This window comes from Ranitomeya variabilis, chromosome 4 (genome assembly GCF_051348905.1).
Source record: "Ranitomeya variabilis isolate aRanVar5 chromosome 4, aRanVar5.hap1, whole genome shotgun sequence".
Classification (NCBI taxonomy): Eukaryota; Metazoa; Chordata; class Amphibia; order Anura; family Dendrobatidae; genus Ranitomeya; species Ranitomeya variabilis.
In genome coordinates this window covers 298,778,586-298,792,184 of record NC_135235.1, presented here as the reverse complement: position 1 = coordinate 298,792,184, position 13,599 = coordinate 298,778,586, and the positions used below count along the sequence as shown (strand labels likewise).

Genomic DNA, 13,599 nt, shown 5'->3' with positions numbered 1-13,599 from the left:
TTCTATGGAGCGTCTTCTACTAGTTTAGTCAACTTTACACAGTCTCAAAATGAGATCTGGCCCATTATCTTTCACATATTCAGAAATGCACTTTCTGAGACATGTTTGCAGCAAGGTTACTTGGGGCTGTCCTGAGTGTTCTCACCTCCTCCATGTAGATACTTCTATGTTAGTCGTGTTTACACTGACTTCATCTTGGTTTCTGTCGTTCCACCGACTGTACTGGACTCCAGGAGTCTCCTGTGACTGCATCCTCTGACGGCCGACCTGCAGCTGACATACAAGCGCCACAAATAAGAAATCTAGAAACTGGATTGTGACTAATTCCTTGCCTCTTGTAAACTATTTTTGCAAAAACCCCAAAATGTGACTGCATTTGTTTGATTGTCAATTTGTTGATTTAAAGAGACATTTGTATCTTTAGAGACATTTTGCCCTTTTATAGAGCTAATGAGACTGATGGTGGAACTTTTATCCCCATTTTATCTCCATTTTAAAATGGAGCTGCTGATGGGATGTCTGGCCGCAGCTCCATTCATCCTCTTTGGGGGCTTCCAGAAAAAGCCAAGTGCAGCCCCGTAGGAAATGAATGGATCAATAGTCGGACCCCCACCAATCTTTAAGTTATCACTTATCCTTTGTCATGTTCTCATTTTCAGTATTTGGTCAGTATTTGACATCAGTATTTGTAAGGCAAAACCAGGAGAGGAACAAACAGATGAAAAGAATTATGGAAACACGTCCACACATCTGTATTTATCACCCACTCCTGCTTTTGGCTTACAAATACTGGTGTTAAATACTGGAAGCCTGTGCTAGCATTTCTTCTGCGGTGTTGCTATCAGTGTGTCAAGAGTGGGAGAAGAGGGTTGCATTGACAATCCAACACAATGGGCAGCACTTTGAACACATTTTATAAGTGGTCATAAACGTGTAAATAATAATGAAGGAGTAAAGTTACGTTAAAACCAAGCACACCCTTTTTTTTCTTGTGGAATTCTCAATAAGTTTGATGTCACATGACCCTCTTCCTATTGGAAAAAATAAAGTTGGATCCAAAATGGCTGACTTAAAAATGGCCGCCATAGTCACCACCCATCTTGAAAAGTTTTCCCCCTCCCATATACTAATGTGCCATGAACAGGTAGTTGATATCACCAACCATCCCATTTTATTTAGGTGAATCCATATAAATGGCCCACCCTGTAGTGTACAGGTAATACAGTGACCACCATTGACATTATACTACCAGTGACATTATACACAGGAGCTCTGTATATTGTATACAGGGCAGTGTTCAGGTAATACTCTGACTTACCAGTGATGTCTGTAGTTAAAGTTATTCATCTTCGCTTTTCTTCTTCATCCTGTGTAGACAGCCATCACTTCTTCCAGCCAGGACACGTCTCTGCAGAAAATAAGACATAGTGATCAATAGCTAATTGCTTCTAGAGCACATTCCCCACTTTGTCTCTGACTTACCGTATTTTTCCGACTATAAGACGCACTTTTTCCCCAAAAAAATTGTGAGGAAAATGGGGGGTGCGTCTTATAGTTGGAACGCAGGCTTACCGGCATTGTGGCGGCGACAGAGGTGCGGGGATGATGTGGCGCGGTGAGCTGTATGGCGTGAGCAGGGTCCTGTCCATATTTGAGGTTAATCCGCGGCCCGGTATTGATGGAGAGCAGCAGAGCTGGTGAGTTACGGTATTTTCCGGTGGCGGCGGCCATTTTGCTGAGGCCGCGCGTGCGCAGATTCACTACTCTGCGTCCCAGGGCTTCAGGAAAATGGCCGCTTTAGGCCGCGCGGCCATTTTCCTGAAGCCGAGTTCGCATATTGAGATCTCGGCTTCAGGAAAATGGCCACCGCGATCTCCATCTGCGCAATACCGGGCCGCGGATTCACCTCAAATATGGACGGGACCCTGCTCACGCCATACAGCTCACCGCACCACATCATCCCCGCACCTCTGACTCCGCCACAATGCCGGTAAGCCCGCCGCCACCAGGAAAACCGTGACTCACCCAGCTCTGCTGCTCTCCTTCACTACTGCTGTGGTGTCACCTCAAATGTGTAAGGGACCCTGGCTGCCGCCACCTGAGGAAGTGACAGCAACCTCCCCATGGACACCAGGCCATGGCGTCGCCCACCTAAGCAGGATGGGACCCTGCTCAGGTGCACGCCGTTCCGTCCACCGCACCTCGGCATCACCTCACCTCTGCCACCACCATGCCTCCTGTGACCCTGCTCTGCCACTGCCAGCCCTCAGGTAAGAGATCTTAAATTCGGACAATAAGACGGACCCCCATCTTATAAAAAATCTTTTTTTCTGCAATTTTCACCCCAAATTTGGGGTGCGTCTTATGGTACGGTGCGTCTTATAGTCCGAAAAATACGGTATACACTATGCCAGATGAAGAAAATGTGAGAATCACACTGCACTCAAATGTCATCCGAGTGCAGTCCTATTGTGAGATCTTTTGGTATACCTGGGGTGGACCCGCAGATCCACGACAACGAACCTCCCAAGGTTGAGCTGACCAGGTAAACCACCCCCTATACGGTGAGCGTTAGGGGCAGACCCAAGGGAGACTATTGCTGCAGAAGCTGGAACCCGGAGACAGGTAGTAGGAGGTAAGAGCTGGGTACAGGCGAGACCAAAGGAGCACTGAGAAGGGGAAGACACAAAGGAAGAAGGACAGGACAGAGACACCAGACTAAAGCCCCCGTCTCACTAAGCGAGATCACTAGCGAGATCGCTGCTGAGTCACAAGTTTTGTGACGCAACAGCGACCTCAGTAGCGATCTCGCTATGTGTGACACGTAGCAGCGACCAGGCCCCTGCTGTGAGATCGCTGGTCGTGTCGGAATGGCCTGGACCTTTTTTTGATCGTTGAGGTCCCGCTGGGTAGCACACATCGCTGTGTCTGACACCTTACCAACGACCTCGTTGACGACTCAGACACTGAATCGTCATAATAGCTCCCATGTGACATCGTTGTACAGGTCGCTACAGGTCGCTGGTGAGATGTCAAACAGCGAGATCGCAGCAGCGATCGTTGGGAAGATCTCACTGTTTGACATCTCACCAGCGACCACATAGCGACGCAGCAACGATCCGTGACAGGGCGTATCGTTGTCGGGATCGCTTTAGCGTCGCTAAGTGAGACGGGGCCTTAACAGAGTATGGAGAGGACACTGGGAGGACTGGACGAGGAGACAAGGAAGCCTGGGAGAGACAGAGAAGCTGAACTGGCTGGACAGAGTGGAGACTCAAAACAGGCAGTACAAAGACAAAGGTGGACCTGAGTCACAGAAGCACAAATGACAGGCAAGGAGCAGAGGAAGGAAACGCCTTATATACATGGAGTGCTGGAGGACTTCCGGGTCACGGTCCTCCAGGATCACAGAGAGGAGATACAGAGCACCTGTAAATCAGAAAGAGGAAGTGCTGGAGTGGGCGGTGCGCACGCGCACCTGACGAGAACCAGGGAGCGGAGAAGAATGAAGGAGAGGACGCGCGCCTGTAGGAGGAGCGGGTAAGAATGAGCGGAAGGAGTGGCCGTGACAGAAAAAAAGCGATAATGTGCCGTCCTGCACAGTACCTGGACCCCCTTTTGTTCCCCTTCCTATGGAAGACAGTATGCTCAAAAGTAAATTAAATTACAGCAGTAATAATGTCCCCTGATTGGCCACAACAATAATTATGTCCCCATTTGTCACCATAAGCCAATAATGTATGTTCCTCATTCTGACCCCCATATAGGAATAATTTCCCCTTCATGGGCCCCTTTATTTAATAATATTCCCTATCCTGTGGCCCTTCCAGTAATAATGTCCCCAGCCTGGCCCCTTCCAGTAATAATGTCCCCATCCTGGGCCCCTATGTCCACCACCCTGCCCAATCACAAAGGGGGAAAAAATTCTTCTCACCTTCCTCTGCTCCCCTGGTGTCCTTTTGTAGATTCATATTCGGTGCGGTCATTAAAATGGCCAGCGACCGCAGCTATGACCGAGTGCTCTTCTCTGTGACAGGCCCCGCGCTGACGTCATACAGCTGCCGGCCTATCATCAGTTCATGAAAATCAGACTGCACTCAGATGTCATCCAAATACAGTTCAATTTTTCTCATGGGCTCATTGATTTGCATGGCCAAATCTGACTCGAATATCGGATTGAAATTGAGCATGCTGCAATCTTTTCCTTGGACAGACTGTCTGAGGAAAAAAATCAGACACGTTCACGGATCCATAAAAAAACATTGGTCCAAGTGTGATCTGATGTTTTGTCGGATGGCACTCAGACAGAAAATACGGTCATCTGCATGAGTGTGGTGCCCCTGAGGATCCAGTCGCCACAGAGTACTGCACCTCATCCAGAGGTGTGGTATTACGCTCTCAGGTAAGGAGGGGGCACTGCACAGAACCCTACACCTGCATCCAACAATAGACAATTCAGTCATGGCACCTGGGCGTACCCTAAGGGAGGATGGCCTCATCCCAGTCTGGATAGGAAAGGGTGTTGGAGGAGTGGGTGGGGTAGGTAGAGGAGGGGAGGAGCTTAGTAACCAAGAGTCAGGAAAGATCTATTATGTCAGTTGGTGTGGAGCTGAGCAGACTTGAGGGTCTGCAGCTCATGTCAGACAGAAAGGAGTTCCCAGAGAGAGGGAGCTGAAGAAAAGTGAAGCTAAATAAAGAAGAAAAGGAAGGGGTCCTAGAGGCATGGGTAGGGAGAAGTCAACCAGTGGGGCTCGCATTCACGCTGACCATAGTCAAGTCGAGGGACCAGGTCGTAGTCAGGTGACCGGTCCCATTCTAGTGAAGAAACTAAGGACTCAGCTAGATAACCGGAGGTTGTGGTATCTGTATGTGCCACGGCCACATCTGCACACATTCGCTGAATGAAAAGACAGCCATATACAGTTAGGTCCATATATATTTGGACAGAGACAACATTTTTCTAATTTTGGTTATAGACATTACCACAATGAATTTTAAACAAAATGATTCAGATGCAGTTGAAGTTCAGACTTTCAGCTTTCATTTGAGGGTATCCACATTAAAATTGGATGAAGGGTTTAGGAGTTTCAGCTCCTTAACATGTGCCACCCTGTTTTGAAAGGGACCAAAAGTAATTGGACAGATTCAATAATTTTAAATAAAATGTTCATTTTTAGTACTTGGTTGAAAACCCTTTGTTGGCAATGACTGCCTGAAGTCTTGAACTCATAGACATCACCAGACGCTGTGTTTGCTCCTTTTTGAGGCTCTGCCAGGCCTTCACTGCGGTGGTTTTCAGTTGCTGTTTGTTTGTGGGCCTTTCTGTCTGAAGTTTAGTCTTTAACAAGTGAAATGCATGCTCAGTTGGGTTGAGATCAGGTGACTGATCAAGAATATTCCACTTCTTTGCTTTAATAAACTCCTGGGTTGCTTTGGCTTTATGTTTTGGGTCACTGTCCATCTGTAGTATGAAATGACGACCAATCAGTGTGGCTGCATTTGGCTGGATCTGAGCACACAGTATGACTCTGAATACCTCAGAATTCATTCGGCTGCTTCTGTCCTGTGTCACATCATCAATAAACACTAGTGACCCAGTGCCACTGGCAGCCATGTATGCCCAAGCCATCACACTGCCTCCGCCGTGTTTTACAGATGATGATGACTTAACATGGACAAAACAGAATTCATCATCTTTGCCCCATCTCATGCGCCCCCCCAAAGAACCTAACCATTACAGTAAATGGCTGCCCACTCTCCCCAGTCCCACAAGCTCGCTGCCTAGGGGTAATCCTTGACGCTGATCTCTCCTTCAAACCACATATCCAAGCCCTTTCCACTTCCTGACGACTTCAACTCAAAAATATTTCACGAATCCGTTCAGTCCTCAACCAAGAATTTGCAAAAACCCTAGTCCATGCCCTCATCATCTCTCGCCTTGACTACTGCAACCTCCTGCTCTGTGGCCTCCCCTCGAACACTCTCGCACCCCTCCAATCTATTCTAAACTCTGCTGCCCGACTAATCCACCTGTCCCCCCGCTATTCCCCGGCCTCTCCCCTCTGCCAATCCCTTCACTGGCTCCCCATTGCCCAGAGACTCCAGTACAAAACCCTAACCGTGACATACAAAGCCATCCACAACCTGTCTCCTCCATACATCTGTGACCTCGTCTCCCGGTACTTACCTTCACGCAACCTCCGATCCGCACAAGATCTCCTTCTCTACTCCCCTCTTATCTCCTCTTCCCACAATCGTATACAAGATTTCTCTCGCGTATCACCCCTACTCTGGAACCCTCTACCACAACACATCAGACTCTCGCCTACCATCGAAACCTTCAAAAAGAGCCTGAAGACCCACCTCTTCCGACAAGCCTACAACCTGCAGTAACCACCGATCGACCAAACCGCTGCATGACCAGCTCTATCCTCGCCTACTGTATTCTCACCCATCCCTTGTAGATTGTGAGCCTTCGCGGGCAGGGTCCTCTCTCCTCCTGTACCAGTTATGACTTGTATTGTTTAAGATTATTGTACTTGTTTTTATTATGTATACCCCTCCTCACATGTAAAGCGCCATGGAATAAATGGCGCTATAACAATAAATAATAATAATAATAATAATGTGGTATGCTTTGGATCATGAGCTGTACCACGCCTTCGCCATACTTTTCTCTTTCCATCATTCTGGTAGAGGTTGATCTTGGTTTCATCTATCCAAAGAATGTTCTTCCAGAACTGTGCTGGCTTTTTTAGATGTTTTATAGCTAAGTCCAGTCTAGCCTTTTTATTCTTGATGCTTATGAGTGGCTTGCACCGTGCAGTGAACCCTCTGTATTTACTTTCATGCAGTATTCTCTTTATGGTAGATTTGGATATTGATACGCCGACCTCCTGGAGAGTGTTGTTCACTTGGATGGCTGTTGTGAAGGGGTTTCTCTTCACCATGGAGATTAGTCTGCGATCATCCACCACTGTTGTCTTTCGTGGGCGCCCAGGTCTTTTTGCATTGATGAGCTCACACCAGTGCTTTCTTTCTGTCTCAGGATGTACCAAACTGTAGATTTTGCCACTCCTAATATTGTAGCAATTTCTCGGATGGGTTTTTTCTGTTTTCGCAGCTTAAGGATGGCTTGTTTCACCTGCATGGAGATCTCCTTTGACCGCATGTTTACTTCACAGCAAAACCTTCCAAATGCAAGCACCACACCTCAAATCAACTCCAGGCCTTTTATCTGCTTAATTGATGATGACATAACGAAGGGATTGCCCACACCTCTCCACGAAAAAGCCTTGGAGTCAATTGTCCAATTACTTTTGGTCCCTTTAAAAACAGGGTGGCACATGTTAAGGAGCTGAAACTCCTAAACCCTTCATCCAATTTTAATGTGGATACCCTCAAATGAAAGCTGAAAGTCTGAACTTCAACTGCATCTGAATTGTTTTGTTTAAAATTCATTGTGGCAATGTCTATAACCAAAATTAGAAAAATGTTGTCTCTGTCCAAATATATATGGACCTAACTGTAGGATCCAGGGGGATTCAGTGCACGCTGCCCGACAAGATCAGCGGCTACTGGCTTGGTACACTGTGTGGCAGGCGCAGGGCAAGAGAGGCGAAGCCAGCGCAGAGAGACGGCCAGGAAGGGACATATGAAAGAGGGCTCTGGAAAGTGCACCCAAATGGCTTGAGAGATGGCTGGACCACGTACTCGGAGGACACAGCACCCCAGCTGGGGCAACTAAGAACTGTGAGTAAAGCTTTGGAAACTGCACCTTGCTGTGTCCTCACACTTATATTTACTGCGCCATCCACACTGCACAACAGCCACCCCAACTGCCAACACCACCATATTACAACCTAAGTGCCCTGGGACTAAAGCTCTGCCTGTGGAGAGCAGTAGCAACTCTGCTGCATCATCATCAGCGGTCTCTTCAAGCAGCGTCGGCTAACATCTCACATTTGCCGAGTACCACAGGTGGCGTCACAAACAAACCCCCTATAAACTTAATTCCCCTTTTACTTGGACTCCCAGGGCCATGGACCGGGTCACTGCTGCTGTGCCCACATTCCCTTTAAGAACCAGCCCGGTACCGAGTATCCCCAAAGGCCCTGGCGGGAGCTCCATGAGCCCTTACTGTGGCTCTCTAACTCCACTTTTCTTCTAAATTACCATCAGTGACCACAGGACTAAAAAAGTAAAAAAAAAAGTTTTGCACAAATAAGGAATGTTCTACTAGAAATAGCAATAACTTTGGAATTTTATCCTCTTCTCACAAAAGGGTGTAACTGTACATTCAGATTACAAGTGATTGCCAGCAATCGGGGGAACAATTACTTCTCAGGGATTGCACGGGCTCAGAAGTTGTGCCTGTGCCATCCATAGCAGAAGCAGTTTGTTGTACACAGCTGAGCTCCTACTTTGTGTAGGGACAGGGCCGGTTTTAGGCAAAGTGGGGCCCTAGGCAAAAGTTTAAAATGGGGCCCCAAATGCTAACATATTGCACCAACAGAAACATTTTGGTTGTAGCTACATGCGCTGATTTCAGGCCACTAGACGAGCGTGATCAACAATATTGAAGTCATTCGCCACTTGTTTCTAGCCTCTTTACACTGGCTGGGGAGAGAATGATCACTAGTAAATCAATCTGTCCCCATACAGTATCATCTTAGCAGAATATCTGCAGTTTTAACTGGGCGATGTGCTGATGAGAACAATGATTTTTGTTCCGGCATATACTGTACATACATACACCGTACATACACACAGATACACATACCGTACATACACAGACATACACCTTACATGCATACACACATACAGTTATATACACAGATAGTATACACATACCGTACATACATATACCATACATACACACAAATACACATACATACACCGTACGTACACACAGATACACATACAAATACAGTATATGCAAACACATACATATACCATACATACACACAGATACACATACATATACCATCATACATACACATACCGTACATACACACATGCATATACCGTACATTCACACAAATGCCGTACACACATATACCGTACATACACACAGATACACACACATATACCGTACATACACAGATACAGTTATATACATATAGTACAAACATACCGTACATACATATAAAATACACCCAAATGCACATACCGTACATACATACATATACCGTACATGCATACACACACATATACCGAACATAGATACACATACACGTACCGTACATACACACATACAGTATATACACATAGTATACACATACCGTACATACATATACATATACTGTATGTACATGCACATAAACATACATATATACCATATATCCATACAAATTTATTTCACATACACAGATACACACATACTGTACATGCATACACACACAGCCATACAACTATACCATATACATACACACATATACTGTACATACACAGATACACACAGATAGAAACATACACATAGATACACACAGATGCGCACATACATATACAAGCATATACATACATACATACTAATCTTGTATAGGTGATCAGATGAGCCCTGCAGGTCAGTTCAGCTGGAGAAGGCTGCAGACCCCACTGTGGGGGATGGGGCACAGAGCAGACAGCACCTGATGATAAATTCCCAGTAAGGGAGGAAAAGACTCAAATTCAAAAAGTTCCATGACTAAAATTATAAAGAGATAAGTTATAAAGAGCACTATAACTGCACAGTACTTTTCAGGTCACTTCACAGCATACATTTTGCTGCCGTGCTGCCCCTGCAGTGAGCTCCTCCTCCCCCATCTCTGCTCTGTGAGGAGACGCTGCAGCCTGCTCTGAACAGAACAGTGGAGGGAGCAGAAGACCCCCTGTAAGTCCTGCTCTTCCTCCACTGCTGTCCCTATGTGCTGTGCAGCCGGGGCCCCTGACTGTAGGCGAGTACTCACGATTGGGACGCTCCATGCAGGGGGACAGACGGCAGCCAGTGAGCGCTCTCCTCAGTCTGGTCACTGTGAGGTAAGGAAAGCGTTCATTGGCCAGCGTCTTTCCCTGCATGACACGCCCCCTTTTTGATCTCCTGCACTTCGCGCCCCGCTCTCTCCCCGACACTCAGTGTTCCATGATTACAGGAGGGGCCGGGGGTGAGAGGGGCCCGACCCTGCATGATACCGGGCCTGCCTGCAGGGGCCCCCCTCCACCTCTGGGCCCTGGAGCAGTGCCATCAACAGTATGTCTGCCCCTGGCTGGGGGCCCCTAGGGCAGCGGGGGCCCCAGGCAGCTGCCTAGTCTGCCTGCCCCTAACGCCGGCCCTGTGTAGGGATCAAACATAGCACTGATCCCTGCACCCCTTAGATGCCGCCCACAATATTGACCGTGCCATGTGAACAGTTAGCTAAAGGGATATCTCCCCTTTCCTCAGTCCATAAACAGTGCGATCACAGGGTGCCGATTAACATTGGCCTCTTTTTTCTCGGTAAGGCTAAGTCTTCCAGATCCCACCAGACGATATTATCATTCCATATGGGGAAGAACATAAAAAAATCAGAGACACTATATTCTATACTAAAAAGCAAAATGCATTTCAAAATCGTATCATTAAAACGACAGATAATCATGCAAAGAATAATGCCTGATAAACCTCTGCAGACAGAAAAAAATACATTTAGGCATTCTACAACATGATAACCAAAAATGAAAATTAAAATAAACCTTGATATAATGCTGCTGATGGAAAATTGTGAAACTTATGGCTTTCAAAATATGGTCAACTCAAAATAAATGATTGTATAAATTGTGTTAAAAAAAGGTAGGTATTGCTATACTGGTGTTGACCTGAAGAATAAAGTTAACACTTTATTTGTGCTGCAGAACAAATAATGTAAAATGTAAGGTGCAAAACACTGGCAGAATTGCAGAGTTAATAAATGTTTTTGAATAAGTTATATGTACCCCAAAATAAAGTCACTGGCAAACACAACTCATGCATTCTCCACAAAAGTCCTCACATAACAATGTCCGTAAAAAAATTGACAGTTTGGACCAGCTTTGCAATTGTCCAGATCCATCAGTCTTAAGGAGAACACCATTCCCTTTACACAGAATTCAAAAGCAGAGCATGGGCGAGCTCCTGAAGATTACACCTGAGGCAGAGTGATCTCCTGAAGATTACACCTGACGCAGGGCAAGCTCCTGAAGATTACACCTGAGGTAGGGTGAGCTCCTGAAGGTTACACCTGAGGCAGGGTGAGCTCCTGAAGATTACACCTGAGGCAGGATGTGCTCCTGAAGATTACACCTGAGGCAGGGTGAGCTACTAGAGATTACACCTTAGGCAGGGCGAGCTCCTGGAGATTACATCTGAGGCAGGGCGAGCTCCTGGACATTACACCTGAGGCAGTGCGAGCTCTTGAAGATTACACCTGAGGCAGGGCGAGCTCATGAACATTACACCTGAGGCAGGGTTAGCTCCTAAAGATTGCACTTAAGGCAAGGTGAGCTCCTGAAGATTACACCTGAGGCAGAGCGAGCTCCTGGACATTACACCTGAGGCAGTGCGAGCTCCTGAAGATTACACTTGAGGCAGGACGAGCTCCTGAAGATTACACCTGAGGCAGGATAAGCTCCTGGACATTATACATGAGGCAGGGTGAACTCCTGAAGATTACACTTGAGGCAGGTTGAGCTCCTGAAGATTACACTTGAGGCAGGGTGATCTCCTGAAGATTACACTTGAAGTAGGGCGAGCTCTTGAAGATTACAACTGAGGCAAGACAAACTCCTGAAGATTACACCTGAGGCAGGGTTAGCTCCTGAAGATTACACTTGATGCATGGTGAGCTCCTGAAGATTACACCTGAGGCAGGAAGAGCTCCTGAAGATTACACCTGAGGCAGGGTGAGCTCCTGAAGATGACACCTGAGGCAGTGCGAGCTACTGAAGATTACATCTGAGGCAGGGTGAGCTCCTGAAGATTACACATGAGGCAGGACGAGCTCCCAAAGATTGCACCGGAAGCAGTGCGAACTCCTGAAGATTACACTTGAGGCACGACGAGCTCCTGAAGATTACACCTGAGGCAGGGTAAGCTCCTGAAGATTACACCTGAGGCAGGGTGAGCTCCTGAAGATTACACCTGAGGCAGGGAGAGCTCCTGAAGATTACACCTGAGGCAGGGTGACCTCCTGAAGATTACACCTGAGGCAGGGCGAGCTCCTGAAGATTACACTTGAGGTAGGGCGTCTCCTGACGATTACACTTGAGGCAGGGTGAGCTCCTGAAGATTACTCCTGAGGTAGGGTGAGCTCCTGAAGATTACACCTGAGGCAGGGTGAGCTCCTGAAGATTACACATGAGGCAGGGCGAGCTCCTGAAGATTACACCTGAGGCAGGGCGAGCTTCTGAAGATTACACCTGAGGCAGGGCGATCTCCTGAAGATTACACCTGATGCAGATTACTTTTCAGAATACCTGCTCAGGTGGGCTGCCATCCATGCTCCAAAGACATGCAGGTAGGGACCTGTGATGGAAGTGCTGTCCTAAATGATGGTGTTACCTGTGCAGCATCCAGGAGGGCAGTTGCCGGATAATACAGTGGCTGTTGCCAGCTAGTCCAGTGGCTCAGTGGTTAGCCCTGGAGTGATTGGTTCAACTCTGACGAACAATAATGAGATTCTACCTCTCAGGTACACTTCAGAAATTAAAATCAATAAACTGATTTAATGCCTTGGGCATCTAGCTTTCTCTTTCATGATCTTGCCATTGCTGCTGGTAGTCATATTGATAACCTACCTATAAATAATCTCCTGGGCAGCATGGTGGCTCAGTGGTTAGTAATGTTGTTGAAGTCATGGGTTCAACTCGGACAGAGCATGCTGAGATTCCACCTCTTAGGCACACTTTAAAAATTAAAATGAGTGGCTGCAATGGGAACTAGTTTCTCTTTTCACAGTCTTCTCATAGGTGTTGGAAGTCATTTTCATGACTTAGCCAGTAAACAACTCTTGGGCAGCACGGTGCCTGGCTGGTTATGTTGGCAGTGGATTAATCTATGTGCAGTCCAGCTGTTCAACAGTGAAGATATATTTTTTCATGAACAAAGATAACGCAGCTTACAACTGATATTTCTTACAGCTCGGGATCTTAGCATCTCGTCTGCCAGCTTGTAAAGTGAAAGCAGAATGTGCTCCAGCTACACACAGTGTGAACAGTGAGCGGGAACGTCCTGGTACTCTTTTTTTTTGTAAGACAGTGTATTATTGACAATATAACACTATTGTTGGAGACGGAGTCTCATGCGCCAATAAACAGTAGTACATAGTAGTTGTAATATATGCAATAATAAACATTATTCTGACAGGTTAGCATTGTAGGTTTCCATTGCTCGGGTTATTGGTTCAAATCTAACCAAGGACAATCATTTTCCATTCCAGACTGTAAGATGCACCCCCCACTTCCCTTCAAATTTTTCGGGGGGGAAAAGTGCATCTTATCGTCCGAAAAATTTAGTACATCACTCCTCTAAGCCCCTGGATATGCGGTTCCATTCTGAAAAAATATCATTCCTCTCAGCTCCTTTATATACATTCATATCCTGCAATA

At 46.6% G+C, this 13,599-nt stretch overlaps 1 protein-coding gene across 3 annotated transcripts in view; it reads right to left on the bottom strand.

The window, feature by feature from the left end:
* Window positions 1–13,599, bottom strand: part of SMIM1 (small integral membrane protein 1 (Vel blood group)) — a 32,607-nt gene that overhangs the window by 3,786 nt on the left and 15,222 nt on the right. For 2 of the 3 annotated variants that reach the window (XM_077250304.1, XM_077250306.1), the window contains exon 2: window positions 146–273. In XM_077250304.1, the coding sequence (XP_077106419.1) occupies window positions 146–252 (107 nt within the window). In that variant the 5' untranslated portion in view covers window positions 253–273. Of the gene's footprint in view, window positions 1–145; window positions 274–1,318; window positions 1,409–13,599 lie in introns of all 3 variants that reach the window. The other variant, XM_077250305.1, reaches the window with a different exon arrangement.